The sequence below is a fragment of the Mauremys mutica genome, chromosome 7, assembly GCF_020497125.1.
Source record: "Mauremys mutica isolate MM-2020 ecotype Southern chromosome 7, ASM2049712v1, whole genome shotgun sequence".
NCBI classification, from domain to species: domain Eukaryota; kingdom Metazoa; phylum Chordata; order Testudines; family Geoemydidae; genus Mauremys; species Mauremys mutica.
The window spans coordinates 89,409,934-89,425,851 of record NC_059078.1 but is presented as its reverse complement, the minus strand read 5'-3'; the positions used below and the strand labels follow the sequence as shown (position 1 = coordinate 89,425,851).

General features: G+C 40.7%; 1 protein-coding gene across 10 annotated transcripts in view; it reads left to right on the top strand.

Annotated features, from left to right (window-relative positions):
- DNAJB12 (DnaJ heat shock protein family (Hsp40) member B12) overlaps positions 1 to 13,818 on the top strand; it is a 28,870-nt gene extending 15,052 nt beyond the window's left edge. For 7 of the 10 annotated variants that reach the window (XM_045025889.1, XM_045025886.1, XM_045025885.1 and 4 more), the window contains 6 exons: positions 2,531 to 2,716; positions 4,792 to 4,871; positions 6,649 to 6,758; positions 8,709 to 8,881; positions 10,216 to 10,367; positions 11,821 to 13,818. In XM_045025889.1, coding sequence (XP_044881824.1) covers positions 2,531 to 2,716; positions 4,792 to 4,871; positions 6,649 to 6,758; positions 8,709 to 8,881; positions 10,216 to 10,337 — 671 coding nt within the window. In that variant the 3' untranslated portion in view covers positions 10,338 to 10,367; positions 11,821 to 13,818. Of the gene's footprint in view, positions 1 to 2,530; positions 2,717 to 4,791; positions 4,872 to 6,648; positions 6,759 to 8,708; positions 8,882 to 10,215; positions 10,378 to 11,820 lie in introns of all 10 variants that reach the window. The other 3 variants (XR_006581327.1, XR_006581328.1, XM_045025883.1) reach the window with 3 other exon arrangements.
- Positions 13,819 to 15,918: the final 2,100 nt, after the last annotated feature.

Sequence of the window (15,918 nt, the reverse complement as noted above, 5' to 3'; positions counted from 1 at the left end):
TGATGAAGTGGGCTGTAGCCCACGAAAGCTTATGCTCAAATAAATTTGTTAGTGTCTAAGGTGCCACAAGTACTCCTGTTCTTTTTGAGTTTAGGATGAGTTTCTAGGGACGATGGTGAGGGAAAAAAAACTATTTTTGTTTGTAACTTGAGTAAAATTAATGAGGCATCCGTGAGATAAACATGGAACTTCAAAATGCTACTTTTACATGTCACTTTTTCAAAGTATCATGTCCAGTTTCATCTAACTAGCTTGTGAGTGAAATACATGAGGTTCCTATGGGGGTTGGGAAGTCTATTTTCAAATGTATACTACTATGTTATTTGATATTAGGGTATGGAGTTTTTGTTTGTTTGTTTGTTTTTTTTTAATGGATAGGCATAAATTGAGGAGCAAAAGTCAGAGGCAGGTGTTGTTCAGGTCTATTAATTCTTAAATCTATGACTGATAAGTATATTGCCATTAGCAAATAGTGGGCTGAGCCTCCAGCTACCTGGGAGAGAGCTTTTATGCACTGGGTGCAGATCAAATCTGCATGTGTATGCAGACATCCACATAGTGCCTGTCATAAACCTTTCTTCAACCGTTTACTCTTCAATCCTTGAAAAGTGGCAAAAGGCAGGTTTCTTCACCAGTAATCTTAAATAATCATATTTACTGATGGCTTAGATGCAAGTTACATGTCAAAACTGCGTTAAGCAAGGTGCACTTTATCCTCCATTACTGGGCTATCAACTGTCAGGTTATCAGTCATCAAAGCCATGTCTCATTGATTCTCCACTCCATTATGCCTCTGATATTAGCACTCTTGTCATAATGCCCATTAAAGCCCAGCTGTTTGGTTCCAGAGGGTGAAGGGGAAAATATGCAGGGCTCTGGAGATTTTAGTTATTTTTTTCTTTCATTGATGTATTAGCTGATGCTTTAACATTCATCTTCCCAGTGACATCTGATAAAGTGCTGTTTTGCCTTGAGACTTGTCTTAATCAGTAGTTGCAATAGCCCACATTGTCCCTTGGAGTTCCTATCACTAGCTTTGGCTGACTTTGGGGGAAAAAATTTAAACCTGACCACTTTAGCTAAACTTCTGGTTTGGAGTGAGATAGCAGCAATCCATTGCAAAATACTTATTGGGAACATGACTGCTAATATCGCTTGGGTTTTAATGTCAATAAAAGTGCATACAGAAAACAAAACCCAGACCTCAGATTCTTCCATTTGAATTGCCTGCCAATGTTCCTTGCACCTTAGCTTATACTGGCATGACTTTCCCATGTAGATAAGCCCTCTTGCTGCTCTGGCTACGTATGCATCAACAGGAAAGGAGGAGTTAGTTACATGAATCTATCTGGAGGAGAGAGCCTTGCAAAGCTTATATTGAAAAATCCTCCGTCAACTCCAGTACAATTAGCTTGTCTATATCCTCCTCACTCATAAGTTATCATATCACACTACATAGTTGAGGATGAGGAGAGAAAATGGACTCTTGCAGAGTCAGGGACAGAAACTCTCAGGTAGATAAGGGAGTTGACAAATGGAGGTGTGTAAAGAAAAGAAAATGCAAATATAGAAGCAAATGCAAATTTAGCAGCATTAAAGCTGCAAGTAAGCATTCTTCCAGGTTGGTTACAGTGAGGCAAGAGTGGAAGAAGAGAGTCGTGAAGAAAGGAGGCTGGGGCTTAGTTTCAGTACTTTTCCATTGTCACAATGCTGTGTAAGCTGTTCCTCTTAATTGTACCCCTCCCCTCTGGCATGTGGAAATTTCTGAGAACTGTAACCTGCGTGGACAAGACCTTTACCCAGCATTTCTTTAAGATGTTTTATATGTGTGCTTTGGGCCTTTCAGTGATTTGAGCCATGTTTTTGGACAATAAACTTGGAATCACATAATGTCATTTTAGAGTAAATTTTCCAAGTAAAGCCATGCTTCAGTATATATTTTCGCATGGCTTAAGAAGTTAATCTGAAAATTAATCCTTACAAGTAAAAAAAATAATGTACTCTGCAGAGCCAGGAACAGAAACTCGTAGGTAGATAGGGGAGACCTGAAGAAGAGCTCTGTGTCACTCAAAAGCTTGTCTTTCACCAGCAGCAGTTGGTCCAGTAAAAGATAGATACTACCTCACCCACCTCGTCTCTCAAGTAAAAAAACAACTCAGTAGAATGTAGAGCCAGTAATCTTGACAGTATCCTTCCAGGAATTTAGAGGTTTTGATTCATCTGGAAGGATATCTCTGTCACCCCAGGATCTGAGCAAAGTAGCACTGTGTATATGGATCCTGGTTTGAGTTAATCAAGGTCTCAATCATTTTATCAAATGGCCTTGTCCTCTTCTTCTATTTGTATCCAGCCTAGAGATGCATTCCTCTAATGATCAGGGATGTTAAGTACCCTTTCAAAGAGGCTGGATAGTTGACAATTTAATCTATGTAATGGGACCTGTCAGTTTGCAGGTGCAAAACTTCAGAAGAGGGGAATATATTACCAGGAGAAATAGGCTAACCGCACTTCCTTTTTGCCAATATTTCAGCCATTGGTAATGCATATGCAGTATTGAGCAACCCCGAGAAGCGGAAGCAATATGACCAGTTTGGAGATGAGAAAGTCAACCCTTCAAGACATGGACACAGTCACACAGACTTCCACCGTGGATTCGAAGCAGACATCTCACCTGAGGATCTCTTCAACATGTTCTTTGGTGGTGGATTTCCTTCTAGTAAGCCTATCAAGTTTTAATCTGCTCTGTAGGAAGGGGTGGTTCCATTTGGCTATCTTTGCTGCCACTCTTGTGACAGAACAGTAATGCAGTAATGGTTTATTTGGCAGCCTGTGGTGATACTGAGAGCTGTGTTCCTCTCAACAGCTGAAGTAGATGAGAGTTCTCCTTACAAGTGACTGTCCATTACTGATGTAAACATCTCAGTTTCCTAAATGTTTAAAATTAGAGCTCTGAGAACTCAACCCACTGGACAAATAGCTTGTTGAACCAGCAGGTAGTGTCTTCAGAGCTGGAATTCTTAGAACCCTCAAATGGATTTTGCATGCTGGTCATATTCACCATTTTAAATTTGTCTTGAACATTTTTAAGTTACTTTTTTACACTAGTTTTACAAGCCTGTTTTGAGGAAGTATTAAAACCCTCATCAGAATAAACATACTAACTTCTAGGCCACTAACCATCAAGAAGAGATCTCTCACCCACATTGCTTCTTCAGCATCTGCTGTGCTGCACAACTAAGACACTTAAACTAGCAGGTATCAGTCTCCAGTTCTTTCACCCTACTTTCCTATCTCTCCCGTCACAAAAATCAATCAAAAATATTTGTGTCTATATATATGTCAAGGCCTCCCCCTGCTTGCCAAATCTGACCATAGTGAACTTTTAGGGACTTCTCTAGAACATGATTTAAATTTGTTCAGACTGAAATTAAATCTGTATAAATTGATCAGGGCAAGGAGTTGTCTCCCTAATTTCCTTTGTACACCATTTAATGGTCACCATTAAAATATTTACTGTTTTCCTTTTACAGGCACATAAAGTTACTGTGTAATTCCCTCTCCTAAGTAGAGGCATTACCTGAGGAATAGCACAATAATGTTAAGTACTCGCAGAGGCATTTGTAAAGCTTTTACTAGTATTCATTATACTAGCTGTAATGGAATAGGTGTTTGAGTGAAGGAACCACTGAGATAACTGAGAAAGATGACTACTGGGGTTTGTTTATAATTTCTTCTTCCCCATTACCTTGTGAATTCATAAACAGGTTAATAGTAAGGCTATTTCTATTATTCAAAACTACAGCTAAGTAAAGACGACAGATGTAAGAACTCTACACTTAATTATAAAAGGGAACCATTTTTTTTCTGATCAGGAAACTAGGAAAAAATTATTTTATTTATAACTTCTTAGTTTTATAATCTAAAATTCAACGCCACACAGTACTGAAGAGACTTGCACAATGTTTCCACCCACTCTGAAGTTCTCCAGTTTGGCTACACAAATAATGTGGACCATCCACCAATTACCTTTCAGGCAGGTCTGCTTGGCACTCTCCCACCTTGGGAATAAGTCTTTTCTGGTAGTAACATTGTTCAGTTTAGGACTCACCACTCATTTCCTAAATGCTTACCAGGCAGTGAATCCAAATTCTTCCTAAAAAAAAATCTTTTTATCATCCCTGCTGAGTTGGTGTTCACCCTCACAGTTTAGCCAACCCTGTCAGGTACATTTTTTAAAGATGCCTCCATTATTATTTTCTAGAGCAGGGGTCGGCAGCCTTTCAGAAGTGGTGTGCCGAGTCTTCACTTTAACTTAAGCTAATCGGTGCAAGGAAGGAGAGGAGGAGGGGTAGGAAAGCACCACGGTGGGGAAAGAAGGAGGGGAGGGGGAAGCTTGGCTGCTGGCAGGACCAAGCTTCTGCCTTCTGCCCTCGCAAGAGAGAGCGGTGGAGGGGGGGGGGGGGGCTGAGTGGGGCCAGGACCCCGGCAGGTAGCAGCGTGCCATTAAAAATCGTGCTGCAGGTTGCCGACCCCTGTTCTAGAGTGATGCTGCAATGTCATTACTTGGTGACACCTGGCTAAAACTCCAACCAACATCACAGGGTGGCTTAGGTGAAAATTTCTGAATTTCATTGTGATTTGTCTATGCCTAATCTGCCCATGTGTTGCATTCTTAATCAGGTAGGATGATGTGGCGGGTTCACAATTCTTTTGATCTCATCACCTGCCAGGCTAGCTGTCAGAATGTCTAAGTGTTCTGGATTCTTTTTAATGGATTTCTTTTGCCCACAGGTAATGTTCACGTATACAGCAATGGCAGGATGCGATATACCTACCATCAGCGGCATGACAGACGAGAACATCAGGGTGATGTAAGTGGAGACAAGAGCAAGGGGAAAGTAAAAAGGCTTTAATGTGTGCAACCCAAAAAACAGGTTGCTGTTGTAGCGATTGTATTAAATTGGCCACCTGGTTTTCCATTTTCCTAGATAAGTGGAGTGCTTTTCTATTGTAGTGTCAAGTGAGTTTATTTTTTTCTATCAGAGTTGCCTGTTTAACTTACTTACAGTTGAATTTCCATGACTTTCATACATATGCAGATGCAGCTTATCGGACTGGGTCCCATTTACACAATAGGAAAATAAATGTCATTTTCTGTTTGGCATAGCATCATATTGAAATAAAATTATAGCATCCGCCAAATGCAGCATGAACTGAAATTTCTTTTTTTACCTAAACACTTAATTCCAAAAGTCAGATTTCTCTTGGAACACTGAGCAGAAATTAACTGAATAGTGGAGGGTTTACCCATCTTATATGTGAGTCCTCATAACATCTACACCCATTCCTCCTTATTTTGCTACTCAGGATGTGCTGCTGGTGGCATGATGCTACAGTGTTAACTCATCAAGCCCATTTGAAGCTGTTATAATCTAAGAATGCCGGAAAAATAACCAGGGTGTTGTGATCACGATCTTAGAGAGAGATGGTTAGTCAAAACATCTGACTTATTCAATGACTTTCCTATACCCAGATGTTCTCAGGCACACTTTGTGAACCAGACCTGTTCAACGCATGAACTCTCACAAAATGCAAAACCAGAGTGGTAGAGAAGGGACCTCCAGACTTGATGAAACCAAGAGACAGAAAATTTAAAGATTTAAACATCTACCAGTTTTTCTTTTCTGTCCCTGACCCCTGTCTGAACGCTGAGATTTCTTGCTCCTGAATCTCAAATTACCATGCCACTACCTTCCCACTGAGCACTGGACAGGGCAGGACTTCTATAGGGCTTCTAATCTGTTCTCCTCTTTAATTAGTGAAGAAAGACACTTTTATAGTGACAGAAGGCATTTCTGTGCCTCCTTTTGTCACAGAGGCCAAATGTGCTGCTTCTACAATGCTCCCAGCCCCGTCTGGCTAAGGAAATGAGACAGAGGGGCCATGGAGCTAACCCAGATCTCTTTCACGGCAGTGTAGACCATTAATACAGTATATTTTTTTAAATGCTATTGGGTGTTTTTTCTTAGATCTTTGGGGACAGATGTACTGCACTCGAGGGGAGGGAATTTAAAGTTGAGGCAGAAAGGGACGCAAACTCATCTTGTATATCATTGTAAAGGAGGAGCGCTTTCTAAAGAATCTATCTAATGCTGTGGTACGAGTCTCTACAGACTGACATGGATATGAAATATGCATTACCAACTGTCCTGGAAATCTTCAAATATAACAATGATATGAGTCCTTCCAAACTCACATTCAAGACTTTTTTTTTTTTTTCACCCCCCAAAAAACGTGATGGTGATTTGGGATGTGTAGGATGGCTTTAGCACTTTCAGGTGTGCTTTCAAAGTAATACTCAGGGATTTAACCCCATGACTGCCATTACTGTTGGTGGAAATCACTGGGCAGCAAAATCCCCACAAGCTGCTTTGGCAATGTTCTCTTTACTCTTATTTTTATTTTTAAACCCCATCGAACAGTCGGTCCCGTTGCATCTTTGACTAATGCAAAATACATTTCCCACTCACATCAGCGGGATCAAGGGAACAGTATGATTGGGTTTGCAAGGGAGGGTGAGATGCTAAATAGTCTTATGCATGTAAACATATTGATGACATTCCATTGTATATTTCTGTTCCCCCTCAGGGTGGCCTTGGGTTGTTTGTCCAGCTGATGCCTATTCTCATCCTGATAATTGTTTCAGCTCTCAGCCAGATGATGGTCTCCAGCCCACCTTACAGTTTGAGCCACAGGCCGTTAGTACCCATAACTCTCATATATATTTAGCTTGGGGGTGGGCTGGGAGCATGGGGAGCAATTGGAAACAAGAATTGGCATGTTAGTGGTTGGGATCTTTGTGTTTTATTTTCACTTTTTGGTATGTTTTCTTGCCTTGCCTTTCCTAATGTTCCTCTTGCTTTCACATGCCCCATAACATTATGTAACACCTGGAATTGTTGAGAAGGATGACTTGGAGATCTGCCAGCACCCATTATCGCAGCCAAGAGTGCTAGTTCAATGAGCAAAAATAAACCTCTTTAATCCCATTTTTCTTCTTTGAGTGGCTCTGTATATTCCCTCTTACGGATATTGTGGCACCTCATGGTGCCTAACAATAGAACCTTCTCCAAGAAGCAGCCATTAGAGCACTCACGCGCCCCCTCCTACCTCTCCTGTTGGTGTCTCTGAATGTTCTGAGGATAAGGTTATATAAGAAGGTGCAGTGCCCTCTACCACCTCAGTTCCTTCCATCTGCTATGCCAGATGGACATGAACTACTCCAGTCCATTCGGATCCATATTTTTTTTCCATTCTTGCTGTCATGATAATTTCGTTAAGTGATAAATGTAGATAGTTTAGTTATTTAGTAGCCCAGTTCTGAGTTATATTAGGACTGAAGAAAAAGAAGCTGGGATTCAAGAAATGTTCTTCGTGCTCGGCTGTCTTCCTGGCCTAGAACAGCCACGTGAGGAGACTGAAATGCCTGGTGGCATGTGTCTGAACTGTATTGCTTGTCTAACTTTAGGTTATAGGCTCCTCGGGTCATGTTATTCCTCTGATTTCTACAGTACCAGGCAGACTCAGGAAGGTCATCAAATGATAAATACTACGATTATCTTCCCATGTGCCCAAAATGTAGTCTCCTTTCTTGACATAACACACAGGCATGGGGCTCAAGCTTGTGAAGAACCTAGGGCTCTGTTTTGAGTGGCAAGAAGGGTGTGCTTAGGTTCCCCTTTTTTGAAATTACATTAAGCTAAACAAGAACAAGGCACTCTTGTTCTGAAATAAGTGTGCCCACACATGAAGTTAATCAGGAACAACTCCATGTTTAGACAAACCCTTACATTCCTCAATAGGTTCACCTAGATATGCTAAGTATCTGTACATCGGTGCTGTCTGAAGTGTCTGGTCAGTGAATCAGAAGAGAATACCCTTTTGGAGGTATTCTCTGTCCTGGCGCTGTCTTGAATAAAGAGGGAAGGAATTGGGGAGGAGGAGGATATGGGGAAAGGGGAACCTACCTCCTTTCCTGCAGCAATAGTGGATACTGCAGCATGTTGCTAGGTAGAGCAATGTGCCACTCTTGGGGTTAGCAGTAATCTGCAGTGAGAGGAGCTGAGGGTCTGGATTCATCAAGCAGACAGTCTTATTGAGCAAGCTTAGCTATCAGCTGTGTCTTTGTTCTACTTTGACCTATATTCTGACTTCATTCTGTGAACAAATATAGTTCTAAAATACTGGTTTGTCTTAGTCTTCAGCTCGAGATCCATCAGCTTCAGAGATTCATAACCAGACACACACAGCATCTTCGGGGCACATCCTGAAGGAGAAAGGCCCTGTGTTTGGGAAGGAAGTAGCAAAAAGTATTTCAAACACTAGCTGCTGAGGAGCTGTTGAAGATTGTAATGAGCACTTAATTCTAAAACATGTATGGAGTCCTCTGGCAGTCAACACCCAAGATACCCCAGTGTTCTAAAGCACACCCATGTAGCTCAGGGAAGAATTGATTGGTTGGCTAGGTAGGTCTTATTTCCACTATGTCCGTTCCACCAGAGATAAAACTCTCCTTACCAAAACTGCAAGTGTATAGGAAGGATATGTCCTTTAATAGATTAATAATGCATATTAGCTGTTGCTTGTCCAAAATTTTCTACTTTGTGTTTGAATAACATTTACTATTTTGGCTTTTCTCCCTGGATTAGGTCTGTGGGTCACATACACAGGAGAGTGACAGAGCACTTGAAAGTAGCTTACTATGTAGCTGAGAACTTTGCAGAAGAGTACACTGGTACAAACCTGAAAAATGTTGAGAGGAGTGTGGAAGACGATTACATTGCAAACCTTAGAAATAACTGCTGGAAGGAAAAGCAACAGAGTGAGTGGCATGGTGGGAGGAATGGAAACTTTCTGAGGCCACTTTCTTAAAAGTCTGATTTGTTTTAGAAAAAAGTCCTTGATTAGGAATTGAGATACATCTCTGATAGCTCAATCATAATTTCATTGCTGTGTAGAACCTGAGGCAGCCCATCAGCCCTGTGTCTGCAATCGGTCACCTCTGTCCCATATAATTTTTTTAAACAATAATATTATAGAAATGATCAGTGTAGCAGCTCCATTCTGTGGAGCTCCTTTGCCATGTCAGTGGGATATGAACAGAATTCTCTGATTTCCTGAGGGATCAGGAAGGTAGGGCCAGGAGACTCTCAGGAGTTTCCTGATGTTTCCTTATTGCCCTAGGGTTATTGTGTCATTTTAGAACAAAGTGATTTAGTGCTTACGAAGCGTATATCTTTACAGCCCCGTTCTGTCTAACGAGCCATATCAGAGAGTCTACAAGGTGAAAAATGGAATCCTCTTCATTTTCAAGTTGTTGGGTTTTTTATGACTGTTTAACTCTCAAGGTTTATCATCAAAGATAACATTTTATTGACTCCAGGGGCGGCTCCAGGCTCCAGCACGCCAAGCGCGTGCTTGGGGCGGCACGCCGCAGGGGGCGCTTTGCGGGAGGTCCACGGGAGCCGCGGGACCGGCGACCGGCAGAGCGCCCCCCGCCGCGTGCCGCCCTGCTTGGGGTGGTGAAATGGCTAGAGCCGCCCCTGATTGACTCCACCCTTATTGGCCCCTTTCTCAAATGACTGTATGATAGATGATTACAGCTGCTTTGAACTAATGCCCAGTTTGGGATTTGTGTGCAAATATATTGGCATTGTTGTTTGTATGGGATAAAAAAGAGATTCCAAAGTTTTCTTGGATCCCCACAACATGCAAACTATCTTTCTGACCAAGAAGTGCTGAATGTGACACCCTGACATTGCTATTCTGAGTCAGCCAAAGTTGTTGCTGCAGAGCGATGCAATAGACCAAGCTAGAGTGATAAACTCTGATCCACCATATTTCTTCTTTCCCACACTACCATGCTACCCCTTATGTTACTCATTTAATGCACACTAGGGCTACTTCCAGTTCCCAGCACATATCTAAAACTTCCCTTAGGATGAGCCATTGAAAGCCTGCTGATAAAGATCACTTTTGTTCTGTTCCAAAGGACATGAGGTATTCCCTACCCTCTCACTGTACTTCATCTGGCCTTGAAGAACTTGAGGCCAGATCCTTTTCCAGTTGAAATCAATAGGATGTTGAGGAGTTGATACATCACACTTCACATCTTGGTGAATGATTGTTTTTAATGTTGGAATTTTTCCTTTTCAGAGGAAGGCTTACTTTATCGAGCACGTTACTTTGGAGATTCAGATCTGTATCAAAGAGCACAGAGGATGGGCACCCCAAGCTGTAGCAGACTGTCGGAAGTTCAAGCCTCCATGCATGGATAGTCACTACTAGACCACTCAGCGGAGGTCTAAGTATGAGCTGGTGATTTTCCTGTGACACTGAAGCATGACACATCAATGATTTTCATACTTATTTAAATCTCTGAGATCTAGATCTTCATGTGTCTCTCCTCTCAATGTGCATGTGTAACAAGGAGAAAGCATAACCCTCTGTCAAGCATATACACCTTCACTGGGATGATTGGTTTAATTTGCATGCCAGCACCTCAAATGCTCTTCCAGTTCACATCTGTTTCTTAGCATTGCTGGTGTCAGCTCTCTGGGAGCAAAGTGAAAGGCCTAGGCATGTTTGCAAGTCAACTGAGTTCTTGTCAAGCATCCATTTGAGACAATGTCACTTTTTGCTTTGTCTGGTCAGAAGTTGTTCCCCTTATCAAACATTTATCAGATTGGGCAACTGGCAGTCACATTTCTATAGCCAGTTTTTGTTGCTCTGTTGCCTATTTTATTGTACCAGGGCACTTGAAGAAATATGATCCCAGGGAAGAGATTTCTGTAAGATAGCTGTTTCTTGTCCCTCTGTCATCTTCCCTAGACACTCAGTGAAACCCTACCAAACTCTCACTGGATGCAGCAGGTTGTAGAGGTAACTCACTTCATTGAACTGGGAGTCAGGGAGAGGCCAGCTGTGAGTGCTGGAGACTCATGGTGTCTTCACAGCACAATAGCATGGTAAACCTGATGAATCAGAGTGATGTGGTGGCAGTTCAAATGGCATAAATGAAAGTAGCACTAAATTACTCAAAGGAGGACTGTGTGCAAATACATTAAAATTTGGCCCAGGGTTGGAGTCTCTTCTCTCTGTCATTATTAGGTCTGATTTTTTTGCAAAGGCAGGAGGCTTCACCTATCAGCAACTAACAGGATGAATGTAAAACACAGAGGCTTTCCCCATCTCTCACAAATTTAATTAAAAGCAGGGGCTTGTTAGAGGGGAACAAATTGAGACTTTGCACCATATTTTTAGATGCACGCACACCCATTACACCTTAGTTATCTTGTATGTCAGACATCTGGTCACCTAAGTTGTGTACCCAAGTAAGTTAGGAGGGCTAGGGTTGGGTTTTTTGTTTTGTTTTTTTTGGCAGGTGGCACACATTTGAAAATTTCATCCTTAATGTCAGTTCTGAACTCGGGTGTCTGCCATTTTTGAGTGTGTCTTGCATTTGGGATGATTTTTTTTTATTTATTTATTTTTTGGTATGTCCTGTACCTTGTTTTGATAACTGTTCCTCTTATTAAATGGAAATATTTTAATTAACTTTGTCACTCTCTCTCTCTAACTCAGCATATCTCTGTGTACCCATGGTCTAATGAAGAGCGTAGCTGTAAAACAAAGAACTACTTTAGCATTTTTTCAATTAGACGTGTTACCTATAATTTGGGGAGGTGGGTGAGAGAGCTGTTTTGTCTTAAATGGTTATCATGGATTGGAGACTGACACAGTTACCACTTCTATTCCCAGACTCTTGAAATGCCTGAAGACTTTTGGCGAAGTGCACTGAGCCAAGGTGACAGACTTTATATTTAAAGAATCAAACCTTAAATTAAAATGGAATTGGAGAATTAGCAACGCACAACTGCCCTCTCTCTTCTCTCTCTCTGTCTCCAACGTTAGATGCAGCAGGCAGCAGTTAGGAAATAAAGCTGCCTGGCTTCTCCCTTCTTTCCAACACCACTAGAGTGCGACAGTCTAGTTTCTCCTAGGATACAGCAACCATGAGAACAAGTATAGAGTATAAAAAACAAACTGCAGCAAGCCATGAAGCAGGAGACCCTTCCATGATTGCACTGGTCACTTCGAACAGAGAGAGAAATTGGAAGATTTTTTTTTAGGACTAAAAACCAATTAATAAGAAAAGAATCTATCTATTTAGAATTAATTTATAGCTATATGTATGTTGTACTTTTAAACTATGCAGGGATTGGATTAAATTATTTAGTTTTCTGCCCAATTTAATAAACTGTAAAGTGTGAACTCTAACCTGTTTCGGGGGGCTGTCCAGCCCTGCAGACCTATCCAATTTCAGGTTGTCATTTGATGATACTTTGCATTTATTTTATTTTTTTTATTTTGTTGAGGAAAATACAATTTTGTGACTGAGTTTTTTTTTATAAAAGAATCTCTAAATCTGTAGAAAGAAGATTTTCTTAAAATTGACCAGACTCCTGATTTGTTTTTGCTATATTGATTTAATTGGTGGCAGTCAACAGTGCTGGATTCTTGTACAGCAAGGAGAGGATTGTCATAAATGGTCTTAGCTCATCAGTGTTCAATTGGTTTGTGTGTGTGTGTAACTTTTTTTTTCCAGAGTCTGCTTTATTTCTGCCTTGTAATCAGTTTGCAGCATTAGTTCTGTAAACAGGGCCTGCCACGAGCTATATCCTTTTGTTCTTCTCTTTCCTAAACTCAGAGTTCCTCATCCAGCAGACTGCTAACTGTAATATGGCTGTTACCTTGCCATAACACTGCTGATGTTTCAATCTGTTCCAAAAAAAGTCTGATTCTGGTGAAAGAAGTTTTGATGGGGAGATTAGAAAGAGGGGTATGGTTAATCTTCAGTTGCTTAATTGGGCTTTGACGCATCTGATACTAGATCACACTACGTTTTACCCATTTTATAGCAGTGGTTTTGCCCATCATGCATTTTAGAAGAAGAAATGCTGCTGCTAAAAGCCTTGGGTTTACCTGCTTGAGCAAGCAGGACCTGGATTAGAGCAACAGGATAGCGCTCAAGGTTATTCTAAACCCAGTGTATCTCTTTGACATATGAAGTGAGAGGCAAAAGTTGAATGAGCTAAATTACCATTAATGGCATAAACTGGATTCTTCTCTACTCTGATGTTAATTTTTGCCTGAAGACATTTCCTATACGAACAGTTTTCAGAGTTCCCTTATGGTGAAATTTATCAAAATAGCAGTGGCTGCCAAGTAAGATGGTAAGGGGCTGGGAGAAACGTGAAAGGCCAGATGGTTTTATTTCTGTTTGTTGTTTGAAATTGACCAGCTCTATTTTTTAACTGGATATTTATGTAGCAAAATGGTTCTGAGCCCTCCTGTTCATTGCAAGCCTTACTATCCACTACTGTGATGTATCTGATCTGATTTTGAGTTTTAAAAGAGATCCCCCAGGTCTTTGGAGAGGGGTATGGTGGAAATAAAATATTTTGGAATAAATGCTGTTTACAGAGGCACAAGAGCTACCCAGCATTAAGAGATGTTGGATGGGAAATGTGAGAGACAACTCATGTTTGCAAAAGGTGCTGACATCTTTCAAAATGGCACTCCTGCTCCAGTGCCCATCCAACCAAATCTTTTGATTTCTCAAATAGATATCCATGGATGGTAAGCGCTATGTGCAATAAAGCATAGATCCTAAAGGATACTCACAGAATCTGTATTTCTTGATTTAGAATTAATTATACAATTGTACATCTATAAATAAATGTTTATTATGTGAGAGACTCTTGACTGTTTGTGTGCCACTCAGGGTCTGCTGTGTTGTGTGCTGACAAATAATTAGTGGGGAAACAAGTCAGAGAATGAGGACAGTGAGAACAGTTACAATTTCTGACATGTCACCTGTGAAATTGAGGACTACACCCTAACGATGAATTATGCTGAGTGGATGCAGGACCTTTTTTCTGCTGTACACACTGCTGCCTTCCAAGGCTGGCAAAGTCCATTTGTCAGTGACAATGGGGATTAAGGCACAAACAGCATGAGCCGGAGAGCTTTCTAGTATTGTGTGTGGAAAGCTACTGTATACTAAAAATTAGAATTTAAATCATCCAATCTATCTAGTTTGTGGGGAATTATGCTGTAAATTTGAATATGCCAGTTTTCCATACAAAGTCCAGTTCTGCCATTAGCAATTTAATCCTCCCTCAATGGTTTTCGGTTTGTGATAAATGTGGTTTTAAAAAACAAAAAAAACCCACCATGTAGATTCCCCAAAAGGAGCCAGAAATTTGTGAATATTAAGTCAAGCTGGAATATTTAAAGATCAGGACTGAGATTTTCAAAGATGACTCTGGGATTTAGACACAACTACCATTAACTTCAATGAGAATTGGGTGTTCAGATTCCATAGTTGGCTTTGAAAATCTCAACCCAGAGCTCCTATAAGTTGTGGAGGGAAAGGTATGACCTTTGGTAGAGAAGGGACCATTGTAGTTCTATGTTATAACTTGTTTCAACCCTTCTGAGCCACCCATTACAGTATCTTGCTGCTGAAGGACTAGTTAGTTTGCAGGAGAAGAAACTCCCTCAGTAAGATACTGCTCTTTTGCCTTGGGCTACAGCATTTTACTAGTGCTATTATATTCAGTAACAGTGAGCACTTTAAAGAACAAATATTTAATTACCAGCAGTTCAGCAATCATGAACAACCTGACAATAACAAAGCAGTACCACTATATGATAGAGGAAAGCTAATTAATTAAGGAAAGACTCATTAGTTTCACACTTTCAAGGAGCAATTCTAAACTAGGAATTTTTTTTTTATAAGAAGAATACTTTGACCTGACCTCTTGCAACAGAATGACACCTCTGATGATGTTTTCTTTTTTCAAACATTACAGATAGGCCCAAGGAGTCAAAATCAATCCTAGCATAACTCCATTAACTTCACCGGAATTACACCGGGAACAATTTGATCCATGGTAAAGCAATAAGCGGAATGTGGTTATATGGAACTGTAGTAGTGGACACTGCATCATTTGCACAACTCTGAGAGCTCCCATTCTACAAAAGATGGGATTTACTCCCTTTCTGTTTGTACAAGAAGAAAAAACGGCCCCGTTCTCTTAAAATGTTGTTCCCTTGTTTAAAGCCTTTAGGATCTACATAGGAAAATTGAAATTGCAGGTTACTGACATGCTGTTAACTGACATACCAGCACAGTGTTCCCAACTAATCAGAACATAATCAACTGAGTGATTTAAAAATAATGACTAGTATCCTGTGAAATGTTTGCATTTGTGCAGACATATTGGTGCTCATGAGCCTGACCTACCTTCCACTGAAATCGATAAGTGTCTGTCTATTGACTTCAGAGGGAGTTGGATCAGGCCCTAACTCCTTTGTAATAATAATACCTAGTTCTTATATAGCAAAGCTCTTTACAAAGGAAATAAAAAGGTATCATCAGGCTGCAGCCACTGGAGGGTGACATGACCACATGCACCTGATAAAACTCAGTCCATCTACTAGAGTGATGGATAAACATGCAGATAGTGGTAAAATGTACATACACACACAGGTTGCATTTGGCTTTTGATGTAAAGCAATCCAATCCACTCACATTGGAACAAATTGGGCTAGATGGGGTTGTGATGAGAGAGTTTAACCTTTATTTCCACAGATCAAGTTGTTGTAGCCGTCATTCAAAGACCATTCTTTCACCACTTTTAAAATCTGCAAAGAAAGGTTGCTTTGTTACTCTCTTCTTTAGCTCCCAAACTGACTACTTGTATGAGGCATCTCACTAAGCTTTCTGTTCTAGTTAGGTTTTTAGAGTACTCCCATCACCATGGTATCTGAGCTGGCCCTTAGTATGGG